The 17,862-nt window shown below is 48.9% G+C and overlaps 1 protein-coding gene across 1 annotated transcript; it reads right to left on the bottom strand.

The window, feature by feature from the left end:
- Positions 1-376: 376 nt before the first annotated feature.
- On the bottom strand, positions 377-17,833 carry KAT8 (lysine acetyltransferase 8). Its single transcript, XM_040356018.1, has 11 exons — positions 17,562-17,833; positions 10,643-10,888; positions 10,484-10,558; positions 8,834-9,009; positions 8,501-8,554; positions 8,226-8,390; positions 5,990-6,220; positions 3,762-3,855; positions 2,123-2,273; positions 1,846-2,000; positions 377-717 (listed from the first exon to the last, which is right to left on the bottom strand). Exons 2-11 carry the CDS (start codon positions 10,872-10,874, stop codon positions 653-655), a joined length of 1,398 nt encoding a protein of 465 aa, XP_040211952.1. The 5' UTR covers positions 10,875-10,888; positions 17,562-17,833; the 3' UTR covers positions 377-652.
- Positions 17,834-17,862: the final 29 nt, after the last annotated feature.

The raw sequence follows: 17,862 nt of genomic DNA on the forward strand, positions 1-17,862 counted from the left end.
TAAAAAATAAAAAGTATGCACAAGGCTTGTTTTGCTGCAGCATGTTCAGTTCCTCCTTTAGCCGGGGGGGGGGGCTTGGCACCATGTACAAAGGTTATATCTACAACTGAACTCCAGCCAAACTGCTAAAGATAAAATACCGATGGGTACTACAGGAGCCAGAAAGACCGCCCGGCACACAAACACAGGAGGGCGTGTCAAGTATCCGACGTGAAGATTCTTCAGCTGGGTGTCTAACAAAGATGAAGGATAGACGGGGGTGGAAGGTCTCCTTCTGCAAGTGCCGAGTGGGCAGCGTTAGGTCACCTTTTCATTTTTTGTGAAAAGGTGAACTTGCCCTTTAAAGGGAATCCTCTCCCCTGGACATTTTTTTTTCTTGCTTCCACCGAATTCTTAGAATAGAATTAATAAAAAGTTGAAGTCTTTTTGTCTTGTGAATAGAAATAGGACTGTCCGGGGTACGGCAGGACTACAAAACAAAATCTGTAACGACAAACCAATGAACGGTTCCCACAGCCGGCAGACTCCGGTCTCCTCCCCCTTCTGAGGTGTGGCGACGCAAACCCGGCACCGTACGCTTTTCCCGGTTGCGGATAGGGAGGCGGTGGCGCAATCACGTGACTCTTCCGATTCTCGGTGTGGGCTCTGGGGGTCATTTCTTGGTGGTCTTTATGGTTTTATGCTTTGGGGGGGTCCATTTCAGGTTCTGGGAATCCACTGCGGACAGAAACAAGCAAAAAAAATTGCAGTTCAGGGGGTCAGCCAACACTTTATATAAAAACACAAGATGTAGAATATTGGGGAGCGGGTACTAGGAGGAGGTCTGTCTGGGGAAGAAATGATTTGCTTCGGAAAACTTCACTCCAGTTAAGGCAGGCCAGAGATGTGCTATTTTCTTTCCTGCAACAAAGGGTTACGGGAAAGAAAATGGCTTGATTCTCCCCCATCAACACAGTCAGTGTTGATGGGGGAATCCCTCCTACAGAGCTACTGTGTTCTCCTGTCAGGGGCACCATCCCTACTGGGAGAACAACGATTATTGCTAGGGGTGCAACGGATCAAAAAACTCACGGTTCGAAACGTTCATCGGATCAGGAGTCACGGATCGGCTCATTTTTCGGATCGGTAAAAAAATTCTCCCCCACTGTAATATTCACATCTCCCCCCCCCACACTGTTCACCCCCCACCAACTATAGTACCTACCCCCTCGGTGCTGACACCCCCCCCTCCTCTCAGTACAGAGACCCCCACACACACACACACACACACACACACACAGTATTTGCCGGCGTATAAGACGACCTTTTATGCTTAAAAATTTGGCTCAACAATCGGGGGTCGTCTTATACCCCAGATACAGACTGCAGGCTTCCATTTTTAAAAGCCTCGCCGCCTCCTCGTGCTGTTCCGTGATAAGCTCACTGATCCGTCTATCATGGAAGAGGACAAGGAGGAGGCGTGGCTTTTAAAAAATGGACGCCCACAGTCTGACTCGCTCTGCCAGGCAAAAACGGAATGAAGATCGGCACAGTGAGGTGAGGCAATGGCACAGTGAGGTGAGGCAATGGCACAGTGAGGTGAGGCAATGGCACAGTGAGGTGAGGCAATGGCACAGTGAGGTGAGGCAATGGCACAGTGAGGTGAGGCAATGGCACAGTGAGGTGACGTCTTATACGGTGAGGATATCCCAAAACCAACATTTTAGCTGGAAAATTAGGGGGTCGTCATATGCCGGAAAATACGGTATATTGTAAAACCTTTGTTTGCGAGAATATATATATATATATACACACACACACACACACGCGCCCCCAAGTATGTGGGAAGGGCATCACATGGCTGACCTGTGATCGGGGGCTTCTTATACTGTGCGCTCTTCAGATGCTCCTCCACCAGTTTGGGGGTGACACATATGACATGCTGCCCCTTCCAGTATTTCACCATATTCAGTGACTGCAGAGTGCCGATGATGTCATTCTGAGTAATGCTGGTCATACGGCTAAAAGGGAGGGAAAAAAAAAAAAGCGTCAGTTCTGAGAAATTATATATATATATATATATATATATATAAAAATAAATAATGAAAGCTGACCACTGATCCACCATTCCTGCAAACCTCACCTGAGGTCTTTGATGGACAGCGTCCCCCGGAAGTCCCGCAGGATCTCCAGCAGCACCCAGGACCAGTAGCTGCGGTAGCTTAATTTGCCCAAATCAGACAACGGTTTTTCTGGTGAACCCACCGTGCTTTCCAGCTTGGACAGCTCATAACCTGGAGAAAAACCAGAGGAAGCCCGATAAAGAGAACCATCTCCTTACTGCTAAAGATTGGTTCAAAGGACACCATTCATTCTATTCCAGAATATCGCTTTCTGAACATCTTAACGGCTTGTTTTTCTAGTAGGAGAACACTGCCTGCATGCTTGTTGGCAGCCTGCAACCGACTAAGCCATCTATTCCAATAGAGACGAGGGGCGTGTCCTTTGAGTCTTTGTACAATGGGATACCTGCTATAGAATAAATAAGGCTGGATTCACACCGATGGCTTTTTTTGCACATTTGCACTACAGAACATGTGCCGTAGGAAACCATGTTAAATGGACTAAAACTGCATAGGTGCGATTCCAGCCTAAGGCCTCATTCTCACCTATGCATTTTTAGTGCTTTCTGCAGATTTAACATGGTTTCCTATGGAACACGTTCTGTAATGCAAATCTGCACTAAAAATGCATAGGTGTGAATCGGGCCTTAGAGGAGGGCGGTGATGTTATTGCTTGGAGTCACACATGTCAAATACTAAACGCTCATCATATTTATCACATTAAAAAGACATTTGGGGTTTAGGATGGCATATAATAATAAAAATAGAAAAAAAAAAAGTACATGTTCCATTTGACACGCCGGTAAAATACATACATGTTCAGTAGGGTTGCACCGATACTTTTTTTTTTTTTAAATCAGCGAATACAGATACCTTAGGTCAAGTACCAATATTTTTACGGTGTGATTTGCACCCATGAAAAAAATACATTTAAAAAACCCCACATACAACTCGCTCATTCATGTCATTATGGACCTTGCTTTGTGCACTGGTCCAAATCCTTTGGTGGCGGGGGGGGGGGTTGTTTTTCAGGGGTTGGAATTGGCCCCTTAGTTCCAGTAAAGGAAACTCTTAAGGTGTCAGCATACCAAGACATTTTGGACAATTTCATTCTCCCAACTTTGTGGGAACAGTTTGGGGGACGGCCCCTTCCTGTTCCATCATGACTGCGCACCAGTGCACAAAGCAAGGTCCATAAAGACATGGACGAGCGAGTTTGGAGTGGAGGAACTGACTGCAACCCGATTGAACACCTTTGGGATGAATTAAAGTGGAAACTGCGAGCCAGACCTTTTTATCCAACATCAGTCCCTGATCTCACAAATGCTTTTCTGGAAGAATGGTCAAACATTCCCATAGACACCCTCCTAAACCTTATGGACGGCCTTCCCAGAGGAGTTGAAGCCGTTATAGGTGTAAAGGGCGGGGCCAACTCAATATTGAACCCTACGGACTAAGACTGGGATGCCATTAAAGTGCATTAATGTGTAAAGGCAGGTGTCCCAATACTTTTGGTAATATAGTGTAGTGTAGTGTAGTGTGTGTGTGTGTCTTCTAATTGGCTTGTATTTTGTCACCATCTGAAGGGTTTCCTATAGTGAGTGGTGCAGAGAAATCTTTATTTCTGATAGTTGTGTGTAGCACAAAGAAGTCACTTACTGAAAGCGATGAGGAACTTTCCATAGCCGCGTCTCTGATATGGCGGGAGTGTTAGGATACAGGCCACGTTATTTCCATCCGGAGACTCCTTCTCCTGAAATTATACAGCATCTCGGTCACCCCCTTTCTAAACTGTTCCCCCATCCCAGCCCAATATGTCCCAGGGTCATGTAAAGAAGTACACATGGGGGGGGGGGGGGGGGGGTATAGTGATAGCAGTGTGTAAGTTTCAGATTCGTCTGACTTTTTCAGGTGTTTTGAATTAAAGTCTCAATAACCAGTTCCCGACCTCCTCATGTACATATACGTCAGCAGAATGGCACGGACAGGCACATGTACGTACCTGTACGTCCTCTGCTAGACGTGGGTGGGGGGTCCGATCGGGACCCCCCCCGGTACATGCGGAGGTCGGGTCCCCTCGGGGAGCGATCCGGGACGACGGCGCGGCTATTTGTTTTTAGCCGCTCCGTCGCGATCGGTCCCCGGAGCTGAAGAACGGGGAGAGCCGTGTGTAAACACAACTTCCCCGTGCTTCACTGTGGCGGCGCATCGATCGAGTGATCCCTTATATAGGGAAGACTCGATCGATGTTGTCAATCCTACAGCCACACCCCCCTACACTAGTAAACACACACACAGTGATCCCTAAATCCTACAGCGCCCCCTGTGTTTAACTCCCAAACTGCAACTGTCATTTTCACAATAAAGAATGCAATTTAAATGCATTTTTTGCTGTGAAAATGACAATTGTCCCAAAAATGTGTCAAAATTGTCCGAAGTGTCCGCCATAATGTCGCAGTCACGAAAAAAAACGCTGATCGCCGCCATTAGTAGTAAAAAAAAATAAAAAAAATAAAAATGCAAAAAAAACTATCCCCTATTTTGTAAACGCTATAAATTTTGCGCAAACAACCGATAAACGATTATTGCGTTTGTTTTTACCAAAAATAGGTAGAAGAATACGTATCGGCCTAAACTGAGGAAAAAAAAAAAAATTATATATGTTTTTGGGGGATATTTATTATAGCAAAAAGTTAAAAATATTGCATTTTTTTCAAAATTGTCGCTCTATTTTTGTTTATAGTGCAAAAAATAAAATTCGCAGAGGTGATCAAATACCACCAAAAGAAAGCTCTATTTGTGGGGAAAAAAGGACACCAATTTTGTTTGGGAGCCACGTCGCACGACCGCGCAATTGTCTGTTAAAGCGGCGCAGTCCCGAACTGTAAAAACCCCTTGGGTCTTTAGGCAGCAATATGGTCCGGGGCTTAAGTGGTTAAAAGTGATGGGTAGTGATCGGCATCGATAGGTGGCACTAGCAGGTGGTATTTTTGGGCACAGAGGAGGTGGATGCCTCCTTTCTCTTGGGTACAAATGTTCCTTGTAAACAAGCCGGTGATCATCTTTTTTTCTCCTCACACCATCAGCGTGAGGAGAAAAAAAACAAAAAAACACGATTACCGATCCTTTGTTTACATCAGGGGTGCCCAACCTTTTGAAGAGCGAGGGCCACTTAAGCAACTTGGTAACCAGTCGGGGGCCACAATGAGCGGAGCAGGTGGATCACAGACCACTTGGCTCTACAGAGCCACTCTACTCTCAGCACACCAAACTCGCAGGTGATAGAAGTCTATGGCTCAGTGTAGGTAACCCAGAGGTGCACTTCTCTGTACCTGTGGATCAGTTTGAAAGCAGCCCAGTAACCACTGCAGAACTGATATGCCCATATATACACACTTTAGTAATAAAAAAAAAAATTACCTTTAACAACAGTATTTTATTCTATCCCAGAGCGGGAGGTCGTGGGCCATCTCAGAGGGCTCCACGGGCCACTGGTTGGGCACACCTGGTTTACATCATGTGATCAGCTGTCATTGGCTGACAGCTGATCACGTGTTAAGGGGCCAGGGCCGACCCCTTACACGGATCTGTGATCCATCGAGTCTCTGATCACAGTGCACGCCGCACGCGCCCTGCAGGGGGCGCATGTTGCACGTGCAAAGGGGAGGACGTCAATTGACGTCCTGCCGGATTTTCAGACCCGCGCTGTAGCTGTGACTATAGCACGGGCCTTTAGTGGTTACTTTAATGTCAATGGGATGTGGTTTTGCATTGAAGTCAATGGAATGCAGCATGCCATTATCGCCACTTTTTTTGCCATCAGCAAAACCGATAACCCCATTTTCAGCAGCCGATATACTTGTGCATTACATATGGGTTACAATTACCTTGGAGAAATAGCCAACAATGTGGGCCCCTTGCCGATCCACTTCAGTCAGGATGTAGAACACGAACGGCTCCACATCGAAGTACAACGTTTTGTGATCTAGGAAGAGCTTGGCCAGGAGGCAGAGGTTCTGGCAGTACACCTTGTGGTCTCTCCCGTCCACTTCATACACCGAGATGTTGTTCTTCCTATAGATCTCCTTTCCCGGCGGTTGCCTCCACTGACACAGACCCTGGACCAAAGGAAAACAAAACCATGTGTTAAATGGAATCTAAAATATCTAATTTACACCTTTCCATCCACCGAGTGAAATAACATGCTTTTATTGTGTGCTGATGTGTGTTGTTAAATGTACAAAAACGCACTGACGTGTTGGAAAGCCTTCCAATAAAAATGCACCAAAGTGCAAAAGGGGCTCCAATAAAGTCACTACTCTGATTCACTGGAGTGAATGTTGACTCGAGCTTGAGCTGTTGAACCCTGTAAACATCAGACTTTCTACAAAAATAGGGGCTGAGGTGACGGTGTAAATAAAATGGGAAAATAAGCTAAAAGCTCCACCTGCTGGCTTAATAAAATAATGCATACTATTCACATGCAACACAGTTTGCCACCCACCACTTTTTGTTCATTTTATCATCTCTGTAAAGGCACTACCTTCCGTTGTAAAAAAAATGATTTACAGTCCCAACATATTTAGCTCACAGGGCCACAGAAAGCATCACAGGTCACCCACAGCCTGTAGAGGGATATGTACAGTATTCCTTCCATACCTACAGCTTGTAACATGCCACAGATTGTACTTCAAATGACCTATAGCTGACAAAAGGGCTACAGAAAATATTCCAGTCCCCCCACAGGCCATAAAGAGCCACAGACCGTATTTTATTTTACCATAGCCTGCTAAAGGGCCATGGAGAGTCTTCCAGGCCCCCACTGGGCCATGGACAAGATTTGCAGGCCCCTACAGTCAATAAAAGGGCCACAGATTGTATTTCACGCCCATTTAAAAGCCCATAAAAGACTATTACCAGCACCTCTGCAGCCCATAAGGACCACCGTTTTCTATGCCCCTAGAGCCAACAAAGGGGAAAAGATAGCATTCCAGGCCCCCTACAGCTACATAAATGGCCAGAAACAATATTCCAGGCCACATACCGCTGCTAAAGGGCCATAGATAATATGCCAGGCCCTCTAAAGCCCATAAAGGGCAACAGATAGTATTGCTGGGTCCCCCAAAGCGCCACAGATATTCTGTATTCTTGGCCCTATAAAAGGGCCACAGACCATATTCTGGGCCTCCTAAAGCCCATAAAGAGCTACTGACAGAATTCCATATCCCCTACAACTTAAAGTGAAAAAGACAGCATTCCAGGCTGCCAACAGCAAACAAAAGGGCCACAGACAACATTCCAGACTCCCTACAGCCAATGCTGTATCCTGGCCTAGGCCAACAAGGCCCAGGCCAGAACTTTGCAGGGGGGCAGCACGGACAGTGTCCCCGCTGGCTTACGCTACACTGTTGAGCAAATTAGTTTAGTTCCCCCATAAATCGGCCGCACGGCTTCCAGTATGTGGGTGGTTGGCATTCTGCAACTGTGGGGGGGGGGGGGGGGGTGCATTGCTTCAAAATTTTTACCATCCCTGTTCCATTGCAGAGATTTCCCTTCACTTCCTGTCCCATAGCCAAAAAGGAAGTGAGAGGAAATCTATGCAAATTAAGGGAATCCATTGCCCCCCCCCCCCCATCAGAACACTTGAAAATTTCAGGGTGGGTCTTAAACTGCAAGGGGTGTGGCCTTGACAGGAAGGGGTGGGCCATATTTAAATTAGGGGGTGCACGAGTTTAGTCAGGCCTAGGGCAGCACAAAACCTAAATACATCCCTGCCTATAGCCCATTAAGGGCCAAGGGCCATTGCTGGAAAGGAAACCCGGCAGTGAAACCTTTCGGCTTCACAGCCGATTCCCTACTGCGCGAACCGTGCTGCGCTTTCTAATCCGCGGCCCCGTCTCCCAGAGGTGGGGGAACGGTACCTGTTCCCACCCTCCCCCCTGAAAGTTGACAATTGTGGGGGGGGGGGGGGGGGTGATGGATAAGCGGAAGTTCCACTTTTGAGTAGAAATCCGCTTTAAGGTAACGTTTAGCCTGTGGGGTTATCTACAGTATTCCAGGTGACCAGCAGCCTGTAAAAAGGGCCATGGATAGAATTCCAGGTCACCTAAAAACACCTCTTACCAGGTGATAGCGGTAAGTTTTCTCAAACTTCATGTATTTCAGGCAGTATTCGCACACCCAGAGCTTCGGCTGCTTTCCATAATCCTCTGGGAAGGGAGAGAAGTACCATGCATCAATCTCGTAATTGCCGATGTGAATCTTGTCCACGTATTTCACTTTTGTGATCTGAGAAGAGAGAAAAATAAAAATAAATCACACTTAAAATCCTCTGCAGACTAAGTGGAGGTGAGGCAGCACTTCCTCACGTTCAGAAATCATTGGCCTATAAAACTCACCGCTTCATGTTCTTTCTCCAGTGCAGCCGTGGTGGGATCCATTTCTGCATACGTCTGTAAAGAGATTGGACACATTCATTAGCGCTGCCCCAATCATGGTCAGTGGTGAGGATCCAACAAAGTTTTTACACCATCTATATTTTTTTTTTTTCTAACCCAGTGTTACAGGGACAGAAAACGATGGTAAACCGGAATAGGAGGGGAAATCTTCCAGTGGGTACCCCTGTTCTGGTGACAACTGCCCCATATTTATAAGGACTCGTCCTCCCAGGAGCGCCAGCCCCTCTGTCCTCAGAATTTCAGCAATGCGGCTCTATGGCACAGGTTCCTCACCTTCTGAACATGATTAATCTCATCGTGCTTCCTCTTCTGATTCCTGGTGATTTTCCTCTCCGGTTGCTCGGACAGTTCGTTCAGGTATTGGTCCGTGTTTTTCTGAACGGCGTCCTTTGCCGTCTTGGTCAGCGCCAACCGGTTCTTGTCCACCCATTCATCCAACCGCCTGTTAACTACAGAGGATACAAAGACTGGCTGAGACATGTGAAAGGGGATCTTGGGCCTTTGGCTAGGAGAAAAATGGCTTCATGAAAACAAAAAACAAAAAAAAATAAGAATATACTGCTGACAGTGTTTTTAAAAGCACTTTTATTCAGTGTATTGAGCTTTTGTTAATCCCTTATTCGTTTATTTCCTATGTTATGTAGGAAGTAATTAAAGCCCATCTTTGGCAAGACATGAACCCCCTCCCACCCATCCAACCTCTCTCCCCAACCAATCCTGGAATTTGTTTTGTTTTTGATAAACTCATCTAAGTCTGTCAGGTCCCCAACCAGAGCCGTTTCCAGGTGCTAATGTCATACCCGATTTTGACAGGTACCAGCTCCCTCTTCCGTTCAGGTCGCCACGGAGCTTCGGACCGGGTCGCGCGCCCCACGGCTGGGCACTTGAGGACGTACAGGTATGTTCTTGTGCCCAGCCGTGCCATTCTGCCGACGTATATGTGCAGGAGGCGGTCCATTAAGGTAAAAAAACATCTGACAGCACCCCCCCCCCCCCCGTTTTACTTACCTCACCATTTGAAAGTCCCGGGCGCGTGCTTGTCATCTTGTTCGAGTCCCAGCCTGGCCGTTGATTGGCTAGGCTGGGCGGATTGATAGCAGCGCAGCCATTGGCTGGTGCTGCTGTCAATCACAGCGGATGACGCGGCGTGCCGGGGGGCGGGGCCGAGTGATACAGTCGGCGGCTATGGCCACCGATGTATCACGGGAGCGCGCTCGCAAAAGCTTTCCACCATGCGAGGGAGCTTGCATGAAGGTGGAAAGCTTTTGCGAGGAGGAGCCGAGACAGCCGCCGAGGGACCCTAGAAGACACGGATCCGGGTCACTCTGTGCAAAACGATCTGCACAGCGGAGGTAAGTATGACATGTTTGTTATTTTTAAAAAAAATAAAAATTCTGCCTTTAGTGTCCCTTTAAGTGGTTAAGGTGAAAAACCTTGAGAATTTGAAAGGGGGGGGGAGCGTTTCTACCACCCCTTCCAACCACAAGTAGAAATGAGGCCTAAAGGAGTTTGTCAAATCATAAAGAAAAAGTGACAATGTCTATTCGATGTATTATGTCAAATCAGGTATAAAACCAACATGAAAGTTGTATAAAGTCTTCCAATAATGAGCGCTGTTGATTGATCTTGTGCACAGTTGATAATAAATCTTCTAGTCTGGGCAGGAATTTGGGCATGGCCCATCATGTAGCTGGGATACCTGAATGTTCCATTTTCGTAGAAGAGAACGTCTTCCACCCATTTCCTCAAAACTTGGATCACAATCCTGTTTTCAAGAGACTAACAAATACAGAAAGACTCCTGTAGCTACACATGCGGGCACCTAGAGGTATATACTGTATGTGTGGGTCAAATCTCATGCCAAGCAAATAAGAAGAGCAGCGGGAGGTGAAGACGGATCAGATACAAGTCAGCAATACTTACAGCCCACATAATGTACATAGAACTCCTCTCGCCCTTCCTGTTCATTCAGCCGGGATTGGATGACCTCTGCGGAATCTGATGAGGAGAAGACACACCAGTCACACATGGGGTACACACAACGCACTGTGCGGCAGATCGGTAGTATGGCGACATACTTACGCCAAGTGTTGTCAGCTCTCCGGCACAGGTAAGTCTCTCCGATCTCCACGGTCACCTCAGGATCTCTGCCACCTCTGTCACCGGCACCACCTCTGGACAGAATGTCATCGTCTTCCTCCTCTTTAACACTTCCTTGCTCCAACCCATCCTCTTGGGATGGGAGGGCGTCATGTTGATTCTCGCCGACCGCCATGGTCTCCAACTTGTGTTCTTCGGGAATGGAATTGTCCATAGCTCCACCACGACCTGAGGGAAGACGACCATCAGCTACTTGGATGCATGTTCACATTCTTTGGCCCTAGCTGAGGTGTTGGCCCTTCCTGAAAAAAGGAGAAGCTCTTTTGGCTGGGCTTCTCCTATGGATCACTGAAGTGCAGATCGTTTTGCACTCCTGTGACTCATTTTTAGCAGAGCGCAGGCTGAAATCCGCTCTCTGCTGACAACACAGAAGCCGCTGAGAGGCTGAGCAGGCCGCCCCATCCACAACCCAGCGCTGCAATGACCGAGGAGGAGGGGGAAGAGAGCTGTGACTGACAGTCATTAGCTCCCTGAGATGTGAGAACCGAGCGATCAACTGTGTTCGATCACTCTGTTCTCAATTGGAGGTCGACCGATATGGGTTTTTCTCTGGCCGATGCCGATATTTAGAAATCTGGGTGGCCGATGGCCGATATATGATGCCGATTTTTGCGGCCGATATTTTAGGCCAATTTTTTTTGGTGGCACTGGAAGATCGCACTAGCAGAAGGCACTTATTGGCACTGGCAGGTTGCACTGGATGGCACTGAAAGATGGTACTAGCAGATGGCACTGATTGGCAGGTGGCACTTATTGGCACTGGCAGATGGCACTAACAAGTGGCACTGGTTAGCACTGACTGGCAGGTGGCACTGGGTGGCAATAGTTAGCACTGGTTGGCATTGGCAGGTGGCACTGGATGGTGGCACTGGTATTGCCACTGGCAGGTGGCATTGGCAGATGGCACTGGATGGAAGGTGGCACCAATTGGCACTGGTATTGCCACAGGCAGATGGCACTGGATGGCAAGTGGCACTGGCGCAAAAAAAATTGTGTCACCCCCCCTCAGTACAGACCCCCCTCTCCCTCCAGTATAGACACCCCCCCCCCCCCGCTACAGACACCAGAGAGCGGTGTGTGTCCCACGAGCGCGGGCCCCTCCTCCTCTGTGGGCGTAAACAGAGAGGAGGGCCGCCGCGTTGGGTGTACCAAGATGGCCGCAGCTCCAGAGCTAGGCCGAAGCCGCGGTCTTTCCTGATGCTGTAACTGCGGCGGCAATCCGCGGACACAGCATCAGGAAAGGCCGCGGCTTCGGCCTAGCTCCGGAGCCGCGGCACCGCTAGCGGCCATGTAAAATATCGGCCTAATTTGAATAAAAATCGGCTGATGCCGATTTCTCCAAAACAGCCAAATATCGGCCTGCCAATATATCGGTCGACCTCTATTCTCGATGCATGGGGACAGATGCAGCACTGGACCGATGCTGCAAACACACAGGGAAGTAAAGACGAAAAAAATTAGACAAAGATAAATCATTTCAGAACTTTTTCCACCTTTAATGTGACCCTATAAATTGTACAACTTAATTGAAAAACAAATTAAATCTTTTAGGCGGAGGGAAGATAAAATATGGTTGCATAAGTGTGCACCCCCTTACACTAATACTTTGTTGAAGCCCCTTTTGATTGTATTCCAGCACTCAATCTTTTTGGGTAAGACCCCTTTCACACTGGGATGGATTGCAGGCGCTACTGCGCTAAAAATAGCGCCTGTATTTTTTGCGCTATAAACAAAAAAAAAAAAAGCTAAATTTTGAAAAAAAAAATCAATATTTTTTACTTGTTGCTATAATAAATATCCCAGTTGTTTTTTTTTTAAGTTTAGGCCGATACGTATTCTTCTACATATTTTTGGTAAAAAAAAAAAAAAAAGCGACTGGTTTGCGCAAAAGTTATAGCGCCTACAAAATAGGGGACAGAATTCTTTTATTTATTTTTTTACTAGTAATGGTGGCGATCTGCGATGATTTTTATCGGTACTGCGACATTATGGCGGACACTTTTGACACATTTTTGGGACCATTCACATTTATACAGCGATCAGTGCTATAAATATGCACTAATTACTGTATAAATGTGACTGGCAGGGAAGGGGTTTACACTAGGGGGCGAGAAAGGGGTTAAATGTGTAGCCTAGTGAGTGTTCTAACCAGGGCTGTGGAGTCGGAGGAAATTTTGGGTACCTGGAGTGGGAGTCGGCAAACAATGCACTGACTCCAACTCCTACTAAATTTAGATTGTCGGAACATTTAGGAGTCTAAACATTTCTCTACCGACTCCACAGCTCTGGTTCTAACTGTAGGGGGAGGGGACTGACTCCTCTCTCCCTGACAGGACGTGGATCTGTGCTTTTACACACACAGATCCACGTCCTTGTCTGTGTAACCGCCGATCGCGGGCGCCTGGCGGACATCGCGGCCGCATTGGCATCTCAGTGATGCTGCGGGCACGCTCGCACACCCCCCAGTGGCTGGAGGCCGTATATAGACGGCCTCCCGGAAATTGGGATCCACACTGCGGCCGTACAAAGTCGTACGGCCAGCAGGAAGTGGTTAAAGGTGGAAAAAGTTCTGAAACTAATCTTTGTCTCTTTTTTTTTTTTTACATCACAAAAACCTGACAGGGGTGTGTAGACTTTTTATATCCACACCTTGTTACAGGTCAGTGATGCCAAGTACTGAATCTGGAGGATCGGGGGGGGGGGGGGGGGTAAAGCCAAACAATGATGTCATGTCAGGGGTCCAGCCTTCATGTTTATCCCAGGATAGGATTTAATTAACCACTTAAGGCCCGCTCTATAGCCAAATGACGGCTACAGCGCGGACCTGAAAATCCAAGTGGACGTCAATTGACGTCCGCCCCTTTGCTCGTTGACAGATCGCTGTGAACGGCCAATCGGAGTGGCCGTTTGGTAGGCGATCTGTGCGGCCAATGAGAGATGATCTCATATGAGATCATTTCTCATTGCCGGCTCTCACAGAGACAGCGTCCTGTCTCTGGAGAGGAGACCGATCTGTGTCCCTTGTACATAGGGACACAGATCGGTCACCTCCCCCAGTCACCCCCCTCCCCCTACAGTTAGAACACTAAGCAGTATACACATTTAACCCCTTCCTCACCCCCTAGTGTTAACCCCTTCAATGCCAGTCACATTTATACAGTAATTAGTGCATATTTATAGCACTGATTGCAGTATAAATGTGAATGGCGCCAAAAATGTGTCAAAAGTGTCCGATGTACCGCCATAATGTCGCCGTCCCAAAAAAAAAAAAAAAAAAAAAAAACAAATCGCAGATCGCCGCTATTACTAGTAAAAAAAATAAATAAAAATTCTCTCCCCTATTTTGTAGGCGCTATAATTTTTCGCAAACCAGTCGCTTATTGCGATTTTTTTACCAAAAATATGTAGAAGAATACGTATCGGCCTAGACTGAAATTTTTTTTTTTTTTAAATTGGGATATTTATTATAGCAACAAGTAAAAAATATTGTATTTTTTTTTCAAAATTGTCGTTCTTTTTTTGTTTATAGCGCAAAAAATAAAAACCCTAGAGGTGATCAAATACCACCAAAAGAAAGCTCTACTTGTGGGGGAAAAAGGACGCCAATTTTGTTTGGGAGCCACGTCGCGCAATTGTCAGTTAAAGCGACGCAGTGCCGGAAGCTGAAATTTCACCTGGGCAGGAGGGGGGTATATGTGCCCAGTAAGCAAGTGGTTAACAAGTCGATAAAGAAAAGCATTTTGTTGGATTGTACTTCAAGGTTTCTACTTGAGTATTAATAAAACAGGCGAGGCCAAAATACACATAATCAACTCCTTACAGAGAATGTCAAAGAATTCTGATTAGAGAAACACAAATAAAAAGCAGAAAAGTCTGGAAGACGTCCAATTCCCATAGAAAGAACAGACCAGGAAATGTCCAAGGATGTTGGGATATCAGACTATGACGAGCGAATCCAGATAACACTGGAGAGAGTGTGGGAAGAGAGACACACCTTATCTACTAAACCTGGAGCACTCAGAATCTGGGGCAACTGTGCATGGGAGCCAATCAGCTTCTAACCTCAGTTGGTTCAGTCCGGGTTTGGTAATAAAACCTGGAAGCCGATTGGTTCCCATGTAGAGTCTGATTTTGTACTCTCCAGCTTGTGTAAATAAACCCCCATTGTGTACACACCACCCACTATCCCTGCCTATTACCGACAGATCTAACACTACACCGCTTGTAATCACCGAGAAACCACCAGAGCCTAGGAACCGACTGAAAACATGGCATGTCGGTCTAAACCTCGACTCTGGACACACCCACTGCACTATCCTTCCCTCGCTGCTGCGCCTCTTCCATTGGTATCACGGGGTCTCTGTTCTCTCATTATTCATTGGGCCATTGTTCTCACTCTTCTTTTAGACAATTGATCCCCCCCACTCTTGCCCCACCTCCTCTGACCAACGCTCCCCCCCCCCTTCCTCCTCTGGCCAACGCTCCCCCCCTTCCTCCTTGGGCCAAAGCTCTCTTCCCATTCCTCGTCTGGCCAAAGCTCCACCCCTCTTCCTTCTAGCGCCAAAGCCCCCCCCCCTGCTTCCTCCTCTGGCCAACGCTCTCCCTCCCCCTTCCTCCTCGGGGTCCCAGGAAAGGTAATGGGGGCACTGTAGGGGGCCCCAGGAAAAGATAATGGGGGGCTGAAGGGAGCCCCAGGAAAGGTAAATGGGGGGACTGTAGGGGACCCCAGGAATGGTAATTTGGGGGCCCCTAGAAAAGTATGGGGGGCAATGTGGGGGTCCCAGGAAAGGTAATTGGGAGGGACACTGTAGGGGACCCCAGAAAAGGTAATGGGGGGCAATGTGGGGGCCCCAGGAAAGGTAATGGGGGGGGGACACTGTAGGGGACCCCAGGAAAGGTAATGGGGAGGGACACTGTAGGGGACCCCAGAAAAGGTAATGGGGGGCAATGTGGGGGCCCCAGGAAAGGTAATGGGGGGGACACTGTAGGGGACCCCAGGAAAGGTAATGGGGGGGACACTGTAGGGACCCCCAGGAAAGGTAACGGGGGAAATGTGGGGGCCCCAGGAAAGGTAATGGGGGGCACTGTAGGGGGCCCCAGGAAAGGTAATGGGGGGCACTGTAGGGGGCCCCAGGAAAGGTAATGGGGGGCACTGTAGGGGGCCCCAGGAAAGGTAATGGGGGGCACTGTAGGGGGCCCCAGGAAAGGTAATGGGGGGCACTGTAGGGGGGCCCCAGGAAAGGTAATTGGGGGGACTGTAGGGGGGCCCCAGGAAAGGTAATGGGGGGACTGTAGGGGGGCCCCAGGAAAGGTAATGGGGGGGACTGTAGGGGGGCCCCAGGAAAGGTAATGGGGGGGACTGTAGGGGGGCCCCAGGAAAGGTAATGGGGGGGACTGTAGGGGGGCCCCAGGAAAGGTAATTGGGGGGGCACTCTAAGGTAAGGTAACCAATTTTTTTTAAATGAAACCCGGGGACATTTTTTTTGTTTTACTAGTAATGGCGGCAATCAGCGACTCTCTGCCCGTCGCCGCCCACCTCACAGCCTGTCAAGTCTTACTCTTCGGGCCCCGGCTACTACTGGATGGGGAGCGGAGGAAGATCACTCTGCCAGGGAAGGAGATAAGCAGGCAGGTGGCTGGGACTTGAGCCAAGGCAGAAGAACATGCGAGCGGAGATGAATGGGCATGCGCCCGAAACTGAAGATCTATTCCCTCCACTCCGACCAGCACATGATCATCAGAAGGGGGCACAGATAATGGAAAAATATACACCCCCTGAGCTAGTAGGAGCGGTGGACCGGGGGGGTGTAATTCTGAATTTTTTTAATTTTATTCTGCACAAATCCAACCTGGGGACAGACTTGGTCCGGGGACCTTCCCCCGGAAACCGGGGATGTTTGGTCACCCTACTCTAGGGGGGCCCCAGGAAAGGTAATTGGGAGGGACACTGTAGGGGACCCCAGGAAAGGTAATGGGGGGCAATGTGGGATGGCCCAGGAAAGGTAATGGGGGGCAATGTGGGAGGGCCCAGGAAAGGTAATGGGGGGCAATGTGGGAGGGCCCAGGAAAGGTAATGGGGGAAATGTGGGGGCCCCAGGAAAGGTAATGGGGGAAATGTGGGGGGCCCTAGAAAAGGTAATGGGGGAAATGTGGGGGGCCCCAGGAAAGGTAATGGGGGAAATGTGGGATGCCCTAAAAAAGGTAATGGGGGCAATGTGGGGGGCCCCAGGAAAGGTAATGGGGGGCAATGTGGGGGGCCCCAGGGAAGGTAATGGGGGGCAATGTGGGGGGGCCCCAGGAAAGGTAATGGGGGCAATGTGGGGGCCCTAGAAAAGGTAATGGGGGGAAATGTGGGGGCCCCAGGAAAGGTAATGGGGGGAAATGTGGGGGCCCTAGAAAAGGTAATGGGGGACAATGTGGGGGGGCCCCAGGAAAGGTAATGGGGGGCAATGTGGGGGGGCCCCAGGAAAGGTAATGGGGGACAATGTGGGGGGGCCCCAGGAAAGGTAATGGGGGACAATGTGGGGGCCCTAGAAAAGGTAATGGGGGACAATGTGGGGGGCCCCAGGAAAGGTAATGGGGGACAATGGGGGGGGCCCAGGAAAGGTAATGGGGGCTCAGTGGAAGTTACAGACCCTATGACAGATAATGGGGGGCTGTAGGGTGCCATGGTGGCCCCAACACAGACTGTAGGGTTATGGGGGCCCCTAGAAGTTCTTTGTGTCCAGGGGCAACAGCACATTATACAAAGGGATGAGGGGCCACATGAGGATATCTGGGCTCTGTAGTCCCCCTCAGCACACTCTCCTCTGTCACCATAACAATCCATCCCAGACCTCACCGTGCCAATCACATGACCGGCTCCTCTGACGTCACCCCTTCACAACGACGTCAGGTAAAGGACAGCGGAAAGCCCGCCAACTCCTCCGGACACTCGGACCGCCCGCCGACCCTCTCCGGCTCGAATTCGGCGCCTTCCAAATCCGAACCCGTCACCTCAGTATTAGGCCGCCGCCACCAACTATCGGAAGTACGTCGCGGATCACGTGAGGAGAACGGCGGCCATGTTTGGTGGGGGCGAAGCGTGCGAGCGAAGCCGTGTGGTGGGGGGCAGCTCCGCCCACTCATTGCGCACAGCGGAA

This window comes from Rana temporaria, chromosome 6 (assembly GCF_905171775.1).
Source record: "Rana temporaria chromosome 6, aRanTem1.1, whole genome shotgun sequence".
NCBI classification, from domain to species: domain Eukaryota; kingdom Metazoa; phylum Chordata; class Amphibia; order Anura; family Ranidae; genus Rana; species Rana temporaria.

Excerpts from the sequence above, each read along its gene's own strand:
- KAT8 (XM_040356018.1), bottom strand. The coding sequence starts at position 10,874 with ATGGACAATTCCATTCCCGAAGAACACAAGTTGGAGACCATGGCGGTC. Across the intron at positions 6,221-8,225 it reads AAACTTACCGCTATCACCTG|GGTCTGTGTCAGTGGAGGCA; the intron begins GTAAGAGGTGTT and ends CCTTTGGTCCAG. Across the intron at positions 2,001-2,122 it reads CTGTCCATCAAAGACCTCAG|CCGTATGACCAGCATTACTC; the intron begins GTGAGGTTTGCA and ends CCTCCCTTTTAG.